Raw genomic sequence first — 15990 nt, 5'->3', positions numbered from 1 at the left:
AGATTAACAGGAGCTGCAGTTAAAATATTTCCTTAAATTCTGTACTCAAGTATAAGCGGGCAACTCTCTCAGCAAGAAAAATAAGATGTCACAAGGGAATATTAAATGTCAACTCTGCTTCTGCCTCTAGCAAATGTTTACCAGAGTCTCATGCATTTTTCATGCTAAGTAACCTAAAACCTTTATAAGAATTCTTAACAGTTATTCTATCCAACATGAAAACCAATACAAGAGATACATCTAATTAATCAGCTACTTGATAGCTTAGAGTGAACGACTCATTTATGCTACTTTTAATGAATATTGGTTCTATCAACGGATATCTTAAAGGCATATGCTTTGACAATTTGGTGGCGTGTGTGTCAGTATAACGTTTAATAATCTGAACTCAGAAGCTCATTAAATCTGAGCTATGCAAGTTTAAAAGAATTCACTGGAGAAATGAATCAGTGCATATGCATTATAAATACTCAGGTTCTGTTTTTCTATCATTTTATTAAAAAAATAAATTTCCTATATCAACATGTGTATCAGCTTGCTGCATGACTAATCTTTTACCATAATATTAAGAGAAAAGCAGTACGTTCTTCACATCTTGAAATGGAATACAAACTCCAAGCCATTCCTAGGAGCAGAACTGAATAATCTAATACTAAGATGTGTCACAACCTGTTAAAGAAAAGTATCTCATTTTGAACAAATCAAGATATTGCAACCAATAACCTTGTGACGGCAAGTATGAATTTCACTAGGTAAATCTCTTCTAAAAGGAATGTGTTTGAGTAATACTTTAACATATCACAATACCAATTTATTTTTACACTGGTTGACAATCAATTTTCTTATGTTTATTCTAGCTACCTTTGCTTTTTGAATTCCCTGTAATTCTCAGACAATTATTAGGCAAGCATACTGGATAATGTCCATTATGCTATGTTTTAACTAAAATCCCAAGCACTTTTCCTTCAGATTTGTGTCAAAACAGATGATCACCATAGATTCAAAGTAATATAGACCATGCCACAAGGGCTCTAAAATTCTTGTCTAATAAAACTCACACCAGGGTTGCACAATTTTGGATCTCCAGATGTTGGACTACAATTCCCATCATCCCTGACTACTGGCCACTGTGGCTGTGGATGATGAGAGTTGTAGTCCAACAGCTGCAGGGTAGAAGTTGTGCAGCCCTGACCTAAACCCAGGGCCAAAGTATGTAAAAGGGAGACACAAGAACTGCAGTCCTACATGTAGTTAAGCTGCTTAAAGTTAAGATAATAGGACTTAAGCAGCTTGTGTGCTGGACCATAGCCCTAAAAGCACTAACTTTTTGCCAGTCATAGTCTTCTGCATGCCACTTTGGACAAAGCAATCTTAGCAATAGCTGCACATAAATAAATGTTGGACAACGGAGCAGGTATCACCCATCATACAATTGAAGGACTGGTGCTGAGGTGCACATTTCTATGGAGACTGCCTTCACTCAAAATAGACTGAGAGCAATCTGAAGAGGGTGCATGGTTGTGATGGTGTAAACCCTCTACATTACTCTTATATGTCTTCATTCAACAGTTCTTTGCACCCCACAGAAAACCACAAAGGTTTCTTTTACACAAAAGATATCATTACAGTAAAACACCTTTGCAAGAGGAGCTTCTATTCGGTTATTCTGAATACAATACCTTGCGAATGTTTGTAAATAAAGTTATGCAAGGTAGTTGCTTTGTTTTGGAAACGCTGGTATCATAAGGCTGTACTTTTTTTTTTTTTTACATACTTCGAAAATCAAATTATATCATGAAAATATGTCATCAAGTTGATTCAGTATCATTAGACAACTCTACTTAAAACTGAGAAGCAAGCAAGCAATGAAATCTAGCAATATTTTGGTTTTCTGGACATTACAAAAAATAGTAATACATTTTAAAAATGTTCATCAGATAGATAAAGCACATATGAATGCGACATTCAGAATTCTGACACAGAAAATGTAATATGGGCAATCTGCTGCTATTTCAAGCACACTTACCAAAAATACAATTTTATAATGAAAGAATTGTCAAAATACAGTTGCACAACAATCAGGAGCCACAAAAAAGGATCCAACAGCATTACAGTACTTAAGCTGACTGTATCTGAAACTGCTTGAGTAAGTTGTTCTGTGGACATAAAGCAGCATTATTCCCAAGCACTTGTGAAATTCTCTCTCTTATTATGACCTATATCAGAAACGTTCCTTACCAAAGATTACATTGCCTGTACCTGGACTTTAAATGCAAACCACTCACCTTGGAAACACAGGGCATTTAGACACATTCTTATATTGTTGTACATTGCTGAAGCAGAACATCTTGTAATGGCAACTGTAAATCAAAGTATGAATTTGGAAACCCTGCTACATAAAGCATTCCCCATGCATTACAGAAGTCTTACTGGGAAATGTTAAATGACAACTTTATTTAACACAGAAAAAGTTAATCAATTTATCCTATAAATATTTTATTTATTTGCTTTTTGTCTAGAAGTTGCTATTGTTCTATTAACAGAAATACATAACAAAGGTTTCCTAAGAAGTGAAAAAAATAATTACAAATGTTGAAAAAGGTTGGCCTAATTAACATATTTACAGATTTGTCTAGTTAATACACTTTGAGAGAAATCTGTTCAATTCATGAAACATTTATAAGAATCAATAGTAAGTTTGAATGGATAATATTCCAAGTCCTCAGTTTGGGCAGAGTACAAAGTAAATTTCAGTTTTTCAATGTAGGGCTGATAATATTCAGTCTGAACTGCTGCTGATAAATTGTTCTGTTCCATCCTGAAAAGATTTCTCTGCTGCATTAATGTCCTTCAGTCCTTTCTTTTCTTTGTTCTGTTGTTCCTGTAGATTCAGGATTATGTTCCTTATTTCTTCTCGTTTTGTTTTCATTCTTGGACGGGGAAACCAATCTGTTAGATTCATTGGTAGTTCAAAACTTAAAATGGGAGTCTGCAGGGGACAAAATGAATAGGTTATAAAAAGAGATACTCGGCCAATCTGAACAGTACTGTCTGGCATGAGGTATCCGTCAACATGGTGCATGGACATGAATGTTTTGGCTCCTGCTTCGTGTGCCCTTCTGCTTTGCATAATTTGTGCAGGAAAGCCGCAAACTGCCTTTACACACAACCATGGGCGTCCGGAGTGGGAGGCACGAAGAAGCAATCCCCCTGCCTGGATTGAGCCAGTTCCCACTGAATGCAATGGGGTATACCCCCAAGGAGGGGAGTATTGGATTGCAGGCTTCTCTCCCCCACCCCCCACAGGAAAATGTCCTGCAGATGTCCATGCACATGACTGAAAAACAGGTTGCTCACCTGTAACTGCTGATCTGTAAGTGATCCGTTGTAGTCTTAAGAATCGATTCTATGCCTGCGTGGGACCATTCGGGCAGAATAGACTACCTCCTTGAAGCACTTAGCCCTGCCCCCTGCATGTGGTGCACTTCCTCAGTTTGGGCAGACTAGTATTTTCTCCTCAGCTCCTGAAGGACCAACATTGGGATTCAACCACAGTTCAACAAGGTAAGCAGCACTGCATGTTCTATAAACATGTTTTGTCACTTCGCATACTGCAGCAGGGCCGACAGAAGGGTCTTATGACTGCAACGGATCACTTCCAGATCAATAGTTACAAGTGAACAACCTGTTTATCCGGATTGTGATCCGTATTGTGATCCGTTGCACTCATAACAGTGGGTGACTAACGAGCTGTCAGTCTGCAGACAGGTGTAGGATGCCAAGGTAAGACCCTTTTCAGCACACCCCTCCTGAAATTGGCCTGAGCTGCAGAGAGAAGGTCCAAAGTGTAATACCTCACAAAAGGTATGCTCAGCGGACCAAGTTGCTGCAGTGCAGATGTCTGAGCTTAATACCAGCCATATGGGCAGCAGAAGTAGCGTAAGTCCTGGTAGAGTGAGCCTGTATGGTCTTAGGGGGCTCCACCTTTTGATGTCTGTAGGCCAGGAAAATGAGTCCCACAATCCAGTGGGCTAGCCTTTTGTCTAGAAATCTGACCACCTTTCACTTTGTCCTAGTAACCCACAAAAAGGCATTTTGTGTTCTTATAGGGCTTTATCAACTGCAAGTAGAACAGGAGTGCATGCCTGACATCCAAAGAACGCAGGGTCAGTCAAAGATGTGGAATGAGTAGAGTCGGGACAGAGAAGGTGAAGTTCCTGGGGTCCTTGGTACTGAGAGCACTGTTCCTTCCTCCTCGGCGTTGAGACCGTGGCTAAGGAAGCCGTAAAATGTTGATGCTGAAGGAGTGCTCTCAGTGGAATCCAGCATATTTAAGAGGCATTGGGCATCACCAGGCCTGAAGCTGGCCTCTAGATTATCATCCTCAGCATCAATGTCAAAGGAGATGGAGGAAGATCAAGGGCGGAGAGCATGCTGTGCACGGAGAGTGGTTGGAGACTGAGATTGTCTTGGTGTCATAGCGGTTGACAGGGAGCGCTCCCAGTGTTGCGCAGTCGAGATGGTGGTCGGTACTGACGTCAATGTCCTTGTCAAAGTCGAAGCAGGGCGCCGAGTTGTGGGCACAGAAGAGTCAAGTTCTATGACCTCTGGTGTTGATAGACAAGATTGAGAAGCCATCAGGGTCAACTGGAGAGTCATTGGAGAAGATGTAGCCCAAGAGGCAGCGGTAGTCTCTTCACGTCCAATCTTGGCACCCTTCCCCCGATGCTTCTTGGAAGGGGGTGGCCCTTCAGCATCGGACCCACGATGATGAGACTTGTGCTGCTTATGATGGGGCAATTCAGAGGGTGGCTACAGCGCTTTAAATGTGTCAGAAGCAGATGTCGTAGCAGTTAGTGTCAAGATTTTAGACTGTGCAATGGCAGATCCCGACACCGACTTAAGACACTGAGTCCGGAGTCAACCACAATATTGTACCAGCGGTAGATGGTACACGAGAGCCAGGTGGAGACCTGGGTATTGGCATGCCGGGGCACAGTGCATCGTCATAAAGGGCAGCCCTCAGACAAAGGGCACTATTTTTTTTATTTATTTATTTATTTTATTTATTTTTGCATTTATATACCGCCTTTCATTAAAAAGATAACCCCAAGGCGGTTTACAAAAGTTAAAAACATACAATAAAAACACAATAAAAACATCATATTAAAAGTACAAAAACATATAAAAACAGGCATAAAAACAACACAACAAATACAACAAATAGAAACACAGAGAAGCCGCAGTAGAAAACAATCATGTAAAAGCCTGGGTAAAAAGCCAAGTCTTTAAAAGCTTTCTAAAAGCCGTGATGGAGTCCGAGGAACGAATGGCCACTGGGAGAGCATTCCAGAGTCTGGGGGCAGCAACAGAGAAGGCCCTGTCCCGAGTGCACGACAACTGGGCCTCCCTCATTGTCGGCACCCGGAGCAGGGCCCCCTCAGATGTCCTCGTCCAGCGGGCAGCAACCCTTGGGAGCAGGCGGTCCCTCAAATACCCTGGGCCCAAACCGTTTAGGGCTTTAAAGGTCAAAACCAGCACCTTGAATTGGACCCGGAAACGAACCGGCAGCCAGTGCAGCTCTTTCAAAATGGGAGTGACATGTTCCCAACGGGCAGCTCTGGATAAAACCCTCGCTGCCGCGTTTTGCACTAGCTGCAGTTTCCGGATATTCTTCAAGGGCAGCCCCACGTAGAGCGCGTTACAGTAATCCAGCCGCGACGTGACTAAGGCGTCTAACTATTTTTCCTGGTTTGGTGGGAGAATGTAAGACAAATCTTACAAGTGGAGGTGTTAATGTTCCTCCCCCAAACAAAGTAGACAAAGGTTGTGGTCGTCCGCTGAGAGGAGTTTGGCACTGCAGCAGAGACAATGTTTAAAGGTCTTTTTCGTATTCATAGTGGGGGAAAACAACAAGAATACAGAAGTAGCGCAGTAGAAAGTCTGTTCTGGGTCTAAGCCAAGTAAAGTCGTCCAATAGTGAATTTGATTCAAATAAAATGTAAACGCTGAGAAAGAGAATAGTCTGGTCCAAGATGAGGATAAAGCAATAATTGAGAAAACTGCTCAAATCCACGCAGCTCACTGTCCAAGGTGCTGACACAATGGCAGCCAGAAAGGAACTGAAGAGAAAATGCTAGCCCGCCCAAACCGAGAAAGTGCACCAGATGCTGGGGGTGGGGCTAAGCACTTCAAGGAGCTAGTCAATTCTGCCAAAATGGTCCCACGCAGGTACAGAACCCACTCTTATGAGTGCAACGGATCACGATCCAGATCTACTACTTTAAGTAAATGTTTTAAAAATTATTCTTCCTTATTTCCTCCCCGCCTCCCACAACATATACAATATCAAAACATAGTGCCCCATAATATTCAATCTAAGGATGTATGAAATGTTTCAACTTGAAACAGGCTGTTGAGCTTGAAACAAAATATCCTTTAAATAAATGGCCTGTTTAAAGCTTGGAACAAAACAACCTTGTTTCAATATGAAACTTCTGAGTGCCATTTTGGTGGCCTGTTTTTCCCTTTCCGATTGGTTTTCTGGCACTGGCTTCTGATCACCTTGCTTGCTTCTTGGTTGGCTTGTTATCATACAAATCAAATGTTATCACGGAAAAAACAGACCAAAGGAGCAACTTTCAAAATGTATTCAAAGGGAATGGGAGGCAGAGAGCCCTTATACTGTGTCTCTATTGAAAAAGAGAATACATCAGAACAGGAGACAAATAAGGTAGGTTTGATTTTGTGTCCCCACCCCCATCAGCACTATGTTGTGCTATTGCTGCTATAACTATCTGGTTTTACTGAATCTCAGATTGGAAAAACTTGTATGCATGACTCTGGGAGTGCAGCTTGCCCTTGCCATAGGGAACAATGGGGAAACTCGAAACACCCCCTTGTTCCCCATGGGTAGCTCCTAGCGACACCAAAGTTGGTTGTGTGGTAGGGTGTGATGGGTGCTACTTACAACCCAACCCACAAAAGAAATGGGCAAGTGAGCAATTCTAAACCAATTTTTAAGGATCCTATGGGGGTTTGGGGGAAAGGTTAAAAGTTTGTTTAAAATTGTCCACTTTCCCTATTTTGTGTGTGTGTGGGGGGGGAGGTATTGGGTGGTATGTAACAGCCGTCACGCCCTACCACACAACCCACTTTGGTGTCTCTAGGAGCTATCCATGGGGAACAATGGGGTGTTTCATGTTTTCCCATTGTTCCTAATGGCCGAAGCACTCAAAATGTTTTGAGCTTTGTTTAATCGAAACAACCAGTTCGACCGCTGTTTTGACGAAACATTTCGGATGTTTTGTGCTCGAGCAAAATCCATTTTGTGCACATCTCTAACTCAAAGTAGTGCCTCATAATGTTCAAAACTTGGGAGAAGAGAGGAAACGTGCAGGTTCAAATGATCATGCACTTTCAGCAGAGGAAGAAAAAACAGATATTGAATCCCTCACATTATGTCTCAATTTATGTGACATACACATCCAAAAGGGGTGCTCAGATGCTACAGTAAACTTTCAAGTAGTGTTTAAATCTTTTGAGGGGAGGTTATCATACAAATGGTCCATCTTCCCATGCAGTTATGCAGAGTTCACCAATATGCCAGGAGCAGAATATGCACACTAAGTCCTCAAACGGTGAACAGTGCCAGTGGATAGTGTCATCCAAACCAACCCATCAGAGGAACATAGGAAGCTGCCATATACTGAGTCAGACCATAGGTCCATCTAGCTCAGTACTGTCTACACACACTGGCAGAGGCTTCTCCAAGGTTGCAGGCAGGAATCTCTCTCAGCCCTATCTTGGAGATGCCAGAGATTCATAACAATAGTGCTGATACAGAAGACTTTATATTATATAAAAATATTTTATAAAATACTCATAATAGGAATTAAAAACCAAGACAAAAATAAAGCTCTTCCCAATCTCTCTTGCATGTACAATGTCAATTATGTGGCTATACTGCCTCTTTTCTATAGCACCACTCTTTTCCTGTTAGAACGGTTGTTCCCCCTCAATTTTACAGCAGTCATGCCCCACAGTCAATACTGCTTAGAAATTTTGCCTGCTTGTCACTGATAATGTGCTCCTGCTAAGTCAAGTGTTCAAAATGGTTTTCCTGTGTGCAATATACTACTCTAAGGGCGACACTGGAAGGCAAACACTCTTCCTTTCAAGTTTGACCATACTACCCACGAGTGCGGTCCTTGCACTCGATAGATGCACTCACAAAGCATGAAGCAAATGAGAAATGCAGCTAGGGGCACACTTCCTCGATGCCTGAGGTTTTCAGATTTTTTAAATTTTTAATTAGTTAATTTGCTACCAAAACTAGTTTTACGGGGATTAATACAGTTTTCATATTTGGTTTGGGTTGGTTGGCGGGCAAGTTGTTTTGCTCATATCAAGATTATTCCAACTGTTAGAAGCAAGTTATAGACTTCCCCAAATTGCCTTGTAACTTTCATGGGAGTTTACAAGTTACTGCAAGAAAGTTGCAAGGAAGGACTTGACCTCCTCTTTGGTCATAAGTGAAACATAGCTGTGCTTAGGTAATAGGTGGACAAATCTGCCATTATTATAATACTTGTAGTGGTGCATCATCAGCAAAGCCTCATGCTAAGAGCTGATACAAGATACAGTGGAAAGGGTTTCTAATGGGACCTTGGCATGCAACTGCAATTTAATGCACCTCTCATTTATGACAGGGATTCTCAGTGTTGGGTCCCCAGATGTTATTGGACTTTGACTCCCATAATCCCCTGCCCCAGTAGCCTTTAGTTGAGGATTATGGGAGTTGAAGTCCAATAAAATATGGGGACCCAACGTTGAGAATCCCTGATCTATGTCATTTGCTAAGGCACTGTGGGGAATCTCTGAGTCCTAAATTAACATTGTAAAAGCTATTTTATATGGAGTTATGTGTTTAATACCACCTACAGAACAAAAACAGACATAAACAGATATGTTAATCCTGGGACTTAGCTGCCAACACTGTTGCATGGGGTGAAGTCAGTCACATTTTTAGTGCCTTTCTTGACAATACTTCTTATTAGTGAGAGGGCAGTCAGTTGGCTGCAGGTGGCCATTTGGTAACTGAAATGTGAATTTGGTTTTTAAACTCATGCTATAGAAATACTAGTAAACTCACCTCAAAAAAGCTCTCCACATACTGTAGCACATACACTCCACAATCACTGAAGTTGTTCTGTTGTGGTACTTTAGGGTTTGAGCCTTTCATGACATCTTTGGAGAAACTTCTTTTACTGCCTTTCTTGACTTCCCACTCTACTTCCAAGTACCTGTAATACAAAGAACAGGGCTCAGAAGAATATTCTATGGAGTGCTCCAGTAATGAACTAAGGCTCTAAAGTAGAAGTTAATTACTCACTCCCTCAGTGTTCTAACAACATTCGATCGAGATGGGCCTCTCAGTGAATCCATGAGCAGAATGCAAGGCCTATTAAAAAAACACATTGCCCACTCATTATTGTTTCATATATGCTGCCTTATTCAAACGGGGGAATAAGTAGTATTATTTGAAAATAATGCTGTAGAAGCATTTCAAGTTACAGACAAGATGCACACAAAAATGTAATCATTTCCCCACAACTTCTATTAGAGAAATCTTCATTTCCTGTACCCACACAACCAGTTCACAACTATGCAATCAAGGGAACATATGGGAGGGTTTTTTGCCCCCCACCTAACATTGTGTTCTCTGAAGCACAAAAGTATACAAACTTTGCATTTGTCTTAAGTTTACACTGAGATGGAAGCAAAGGAAACACATAAAAATTCAAATAATCTGGAAAGGTATTTACATGTCTTGGAATGTTACTTTGCTACAAGATAAAACTAGTACTACACTTGAAAAAACAGAAATATTTACTGCATATTTTCCTGCTAATCTTTACCACCTCAAAAAGCAATGTTATTACTCACTCAGTGGCGTTGGGAGAGCATACACATGCACCAACTTTAATCATTTGGGGGGGGGGAAATCACACTAGAGATTGGAGCAACTCATATTCATTTGAGTTACTCCAGCAAATGGACATGATGCAAAGCTTAACATTAGACATTAAAAAAAGAATCATGGGATTTCACTGAATAAGCAAGCAGAACACAGACCATACAGAGAAGTGGGGGAAAGAAGCATGTGTCTGCAACAATAAGTGGCCCAATACTCAGATTTAGTTTTGAGTACTAAACTACCATTTCTTCTTTGTTTTCAGTTCTGCAACTATTACAGTAACAATATTATTCAAATAGCAGTTTCAAGTGCAAACAGATGGAGGGCTGATGCTGCAAGAAGGAGACTTGCCTAAGGCCACTGATTGAGTTCCTGACAGAGGTGATGATTTATAGCTCAGCCACTATATAAGTGAGTTATATAGCACATGAAGCCTAATGCTTAAAAGCTACAAGCCAGTTAAGAATTCATAAAAAAAATACAGTGCAAAAAAGAAAGTGTTAGTTCTCGAACAGCAATTCCAAGAGAACTGACACTGCATCAGCACTGTCATTCCATTCCACTAATAGGGCCTTCAGAAATAGAGCAGGAATATACTGTTATATTTATCCACATTTACAGTAACTCATTTTTGGTCAGTTAAACTTTTAAGAGCTATGCATTTCACCAGCAAGTCAAGGGACAATTCTGATGCAATGGGAGGAACTATGAAATGTGACAAAACATTATAAAAGGGGCAAACATTCTTATGTTAAAAGAGCTTTTAAGGAACTGCTTACATAAGCACAGCCCTGCTGGATCAGGCCCAAGGCCTATCTAGTCCAGCATCTTGTTCCATACAGTGGCATACCAGGTGCCTCTGAGAAGCCCACAGGCAAGAGGTGAGGGCATGGCCTCTCTCCTGCTGTTGCTTCCCTGAAATGGGAATTTAGAGGCATCTTGCCTCTGAGGCTGGAGGTGGCCTACAACCACCAGACTAGTAGCCTTTGATAGACCTGTCCTCTGAATTTGTCTAAATCTCTTTTAAAGCCATCCAAGCTAGTGACCATCACCACATTCTGTTGCAAATAATTCCACAGATTAATTATGCATTGTGTGAAAAAGTACTTCCTAATGTTGGGCCTAAATTTCCTGGCAATCAGTTTCATAGAATAACCCCCCGGTTCTAGTGTTGTGAGAAAGGGAGAAAAATTTATTTGTCCACTTTCTCTAATTAATAAAATTAATGCATAATTTTATACACCTTTATTATGTCTCCCCGTAGTTGCCTCTTTTCCAAACTGCAAAGCCCAGATGATGTAGCCTTGCCTCATAAGGAAGGTGTTCCAGGCCCTGATCATCCTCGTTGCCCTCTTCTACACTTTTTCCAGTTCTACAATGCAGTACTCAAAATGTGGCCACACTATAGATTTGTATAGTGGCATTATAATATTAGCATTTTTAGCCTACTTTCTAGTAGGCTTATGAGATCACCTGGCATTCCATGTATGTGACCATCCCCCGCTATCAACTTTACAATGACTGGACCAATATGAACCTGCTGCAGATTAAAGCTTATGTCTCAGATCAAGCCCATGTGAGGCAAAGAAATGCTGGATCTTCTCTGCTGAGCTTTCTGGTGAGGCTTCTCCTAAAATTCTTCTGTAATTATCGGTAGGTTCAAAGCTGCTACCACCACCCCGCTTATTGACAGAGCTTGGGTGGAATCCCAAGGAAAACTCTTTATTTTGCTACTGGAAAAGTACAAAAATGTTCCACATGCAAGCCTACACATGGTGAGAAAACTGCTAGTTGCTGAACGTCTGAGGATGTGCTTGCACCAGAGAAAATTCCTCTTTGCCCCTGCTTTCCTGAGTTAAAAACCAGCTCAGAGAGGCTTGTAAAAAGAAGACCTAAAAAACCAGTTTTATTCAATTACTACAGACTGCCTCCGTCTGAAGCTTCTAGCTTTCTTAGATACAGCTAAGAATACTTAGTAGATTACAAAAATAGGTTGTCTTAGGCACGTTTAAATGTTTGTAGAGTTTTTTGCAACACCCTAGGTCAGATGGGCATAGGCTACTGTTTCTTTTTAAAATTACATTACAGGTAAACAATAATAGAGCAGTATCAGGGATATACAAAGCACACACCCAAGAAACATAAATTCTACTGCAAAGTCTGACTAAACAACTTTCCCCTAAACTTCCCGAAGCCAAAGCCCAGGCTTCCTTTTCCTGAACTCATCAAACTCTGGTTGACAATTCAAGCTTCCTGCCCTCCTGGCTTTCCAGGACCTACAGAGTCATTTTTCTGTAGCCATCCTTCATGGCCACATGTCCTCCTCTAACAAAGAACTACCTTGTTCCTAGCAACAGCTCTCAAGGTCCCACCCACTTGGTGTGTTGATTGGCTGAGCCCTCGAGTTCACCAGGCTGTCAGTCAGGACAGGTTCACTTCTGGTTCTCTTTAGAGGGAGGGGTGACTGATCATTACAGAACCAAATGAGTACAGTTGTAAGGGCACCTCAATGGTGAAGTTTGTGATGATGTCATCCACCCGAATTCAAGATGGTGGACATGTAAATATTTGAGGCGCAAGAGGTCTAACTTGTGGTCCGTCTAACTGATTTGAACCAAGTTTGGTACAGCTGTAGTGAGTGACACATTGGCCTGTTTCACAGTTGCCACACACTGAGTCGACACTATTAATGAGCTGTCCACCATGACCACAAGATCTCTTTCCTGGTCAGTCATTGACAGCTCAGTTCCCATCAGTGTATATGTGAAGTTGGGGTTTTTGCTCCAATACGTATCACTTCACATCTGCTAACACTGAACCACATTTGCCATTTTGTTTCCCACTCACCCAGTTTGGAGAGATCCTTTTGCAGCTCCTCACAATCTCACTACCCTAAAACAGTTTAGCGTCATCTGCAAATTTGGCCACTTCGCTGCTTACCCCAACTTCTAGATCATTTATGCACATGTTAAAGAGCACTGGTCCCAGGACAGATAGGACTCCATTTCTTTCTTTCCTCTATTTAGAGAACTTTCCATTTATTCCTACCCTGTTTCCTTTCCTTCAACCAGTTACTAATCCACTCATGAACCCGTCCCCTTATCCCATGACTGCTAAGTTTACTTAAGAGCCTTTGGTGGGGAACTTTGTCAAAAGCTTTCTAAATGTCCAAATATACTGTGTCGATTGGATCACCTTTAATCCACATGTCTGTTGACACTCTCAAAGAACTCCAAGAATTTAGTGAGACAAGACTTGCCCTTGCAGAAGCCATGCTGGTTCTCCTTTAGCAAGGCCTATTCTTCTGCATGTTTTTAAAAATTGTCCTTAAGTATGCTTTCCTTATTAGCGACTTAAGGAGAATTGGGCTAAAATGTGAGGTTCCTAACACACGTATGTCCTTTCCCAAGCCAATATTAATAAAATAGTATTTGAAGTAGTAATCCATGGGTCATTAAGCTTTTTTATTTGAGTTGGACGGAAGGATACTTGATCCACCATCTGGCTGAGACAATTCGTGCCAAGCCATAGCCCGAAGTCACAGTAGCTCCAGTTGCAATACTCTAAAAGCTAATAGAATTGGCCAGGTTTCTCTATGGTGCCGAGAGAAGGATATGAAATACTAGATTTCACTGGGGATGCACATATAGCAAGCATACAATTATTGCAATATTTTAAATAATACATAATAATAATTTTTTTTTGTATTGGTATTTCTAAACGTACAAGTAAGTGAGGAAACATGAAGAGGTAAGTTCAATTCTAAAAAAAATTCTGAAGGCAGCATCCAGTATAACATTGCCTTTGTGTTAATTTTTTTGCTCAGTGATTTTTGTCTACTCCACTCCTTTTCCTCTGATGTCCCCAATATATGACCCCTCATACCCGGAGGATCATGTTTTCAGGGAGAGGGCAACAGGACAGAAGTGGGGGTGGGGAATAGACAATTGTTTTTAGTAAGCATGGAATGATCAACAGCACTAGTCTGGATGCTACCCAGAAATTTTTTTTAAAAATTATTTACAGCTTCCAAGCTTGACTTTCTAAAGTCTTGGACTGACACATCCTGCTTCGGAGAAGTTCAGCTACACTGCTGGCTCAGTGGTCAGGGCAAGTTTTGATGGCCTCTCCTTCTCCTGGAAGTGTACTATGCCACCCCAAAATATGTTCCTAAGGTTGCACAGCCCTCCGAGACATTTTTGGGCAACACAGAGGGCTTCCAAGGGAAGGGGAGGTCATTAAATCCAACCCACTAGCAGTAGTGGTCTGGAACGCTTCAGAAGCAGGGATTCTACCCAGGTGTTCCTTCTTTTGCACTGGTTCTTTGTTAGTCAAGATGTTGGCCAGCATGCTTATTACAACTTCCTGCCTCACCAGTCTTGGATTATTTTTTTTCATATGAGCTGTGAAACTGCAACTTATAGAAGAAAGGAAAGAGAAGAGGGTTAAGGTCTCTCAAGCAACGTTTTTGGACAATTGAAAAAATCAGTAAGTCTTGACTGAATTGATTTGGGAGGAGATTTCAATTACTCTTGCTGACATTTGACTATCGAGCAAGAAAAAAACCCCAAATACATATAGAAGGGGTCCAAAGATCTTTTTAGGTATACCAAAGAACTCGTGCATATCCTCTGGGAGTGAAGTATTTGTAAATAGATGTTAAGTCATTAGGGATGGGTTTACATAACAAGCCAAAGCAAAATGTCTTCATCTTTTGCTGAAATTTAGATGATTAATTAAATGATTTAAATTACTGGTTTAGTTCAGTAAATTAATTTCTATTAAATACAGTACTTTGAATGCACAATCACGACTGACCAATGCATTGCCAGTAAATTAAAACAAATTGCACTTGATAAACACAAATATTTCAAATAATAAAGTTCTTAAATCATCAAATATAATGGGCATTTCTCTCCTTTGAATTGAATGCTATTATTATGAGTAGTATTTCCTGATGCTCATGGAAAGCCATAAATATCTCACTTTGAAACTTACTGTTTATATATAGTTGGCTTCAGATGCCATTGTCCCACTTCTGAAGAACAATTATCATCTGTAAGACCATCATCATCATCACTGCTGTTATCCTAAAAAAGAAAATGTGTAGTTATCTTATAAAATATTCTATCTTAAACCTATAGTTATATTTTATATTTTTCAGTCTCAGGCAGCACACACTGTTGGCCTGTATCAAATAAAATTTATGTATTCCAGCAATCTAAGAGCCTGTTCAGACTGGCCCCGTCCACATGTGATGCAAGACCCTAATTGGCCCTATCCACATCCAAACTGGCCCTGTACACATGTGATGCATGTTAAGCATGTACATTGCTCACTCCCAGGAGGTCATCCTGCAGCCTCATAAGAGTGTGTGTGTGTGTGTTTGGGCGGGGTGGGTGGGTGGATTGTTTGTCCATGTTTCCAACTACTGTTGTAACAGAGTAATTTTTATCTTGCAGTGGACAGATTGCTAGTATTACAAGAAAATATTAGCAGTATGGTCAACATGGCTTTTAAGTTACAAAGAATTGACCACCTTTAGTACGTCTGCCTAGTATTCCATCATTTTACTTCTTATAGAGTTACAAATATCTAAAATATACATTTACAAGGAGAAGAACAACTTTGTAATACTGGCAATTTGCTAGAGTCAATATTGCTAAAGTCAATTTTTTTATATTAAAAAAACCCCAAGTGAACAGAAAATAAAAAACATTTTGTCCTGTTCAAATGATCACCCACTTCGGACTGTACCTGAGGAGAGATCAGCCTGAGACTCGTGTGAACTTACACAATCTCTCCCTTATTTCTGTGTTTTCGTTGCAGGGTGAAGTCAAGTATGTGTATTTGATTGCACCATCTCTCATGATACTGCAACATAAACTCTGTTACAAAAGGATGTACTCTCAAGAGATTAGGAAAAATCCCAAATTCAAACTAACTTGAGTCATTCACACCTTCCTTCAACAAAAGGTTTAGGAGCAGAGTGTGGGGAAGAGGAAGAAAAA

General features: G+C 40.7%; 1 protein-coding gene across 4 annotated transcripts in view; it reads right to left on the bottom strand.

The window, feature by feature from the left end:
- Window positions 1-475: 475 nt before the first annotated feature.
- Window positions 476-15990, bottom strand: part of SENP6 (SUMO specific peptidase 6) — a 123717-nt gene continuing 108202 nt past the window's right edge. For all 4 annotated transcript variants that reach the window (XM_053286932.1, XM_053286930.1, XM_053286931.1 and 1 more), the window contains 4 exons: window positions 14978-15069; window positions 9395-9463; window positions 9155-9305; window positions 476-2989 (listed from right to left, as the gene is read on the bottom strand). In XM_053286932.1, coding sequence (XP_053142907.1) covers window positions 2780-2989; window positions 9155-9305; window positions 9395-9463; window positions 14978-15069 — 522 coding nt within the window. In that variant the 3' untranslated portion in view covers window positions 476-2779. The remainder of the gene's footprint in view (window positions 2990-9154; window positions 9306-9394; window positions 9464-14977; window positions 15070-15990) is intronic.

Source organism: Hemicordylus capensis, chromosome 1, assembly GCF_027244095.1.
Source record: "Hemicordylus capensis ecotype Gifberg chromosome 1, rHemCap1.1.pri, whole genome shotgun sequence".
Taxonomy (NCBI): domain Eukaryota; kingdom Metazoa; phylum Chordata; class Lepidosauria; order Squamata; family Cordylidae; genus Hemicordylus; species Hemicordylus capensis.
The sequence above is the reverse complement of the archived record's forward strand: the minus strand, read 5'-3'. Positions and strand labels throughout refer to the sequence as shown.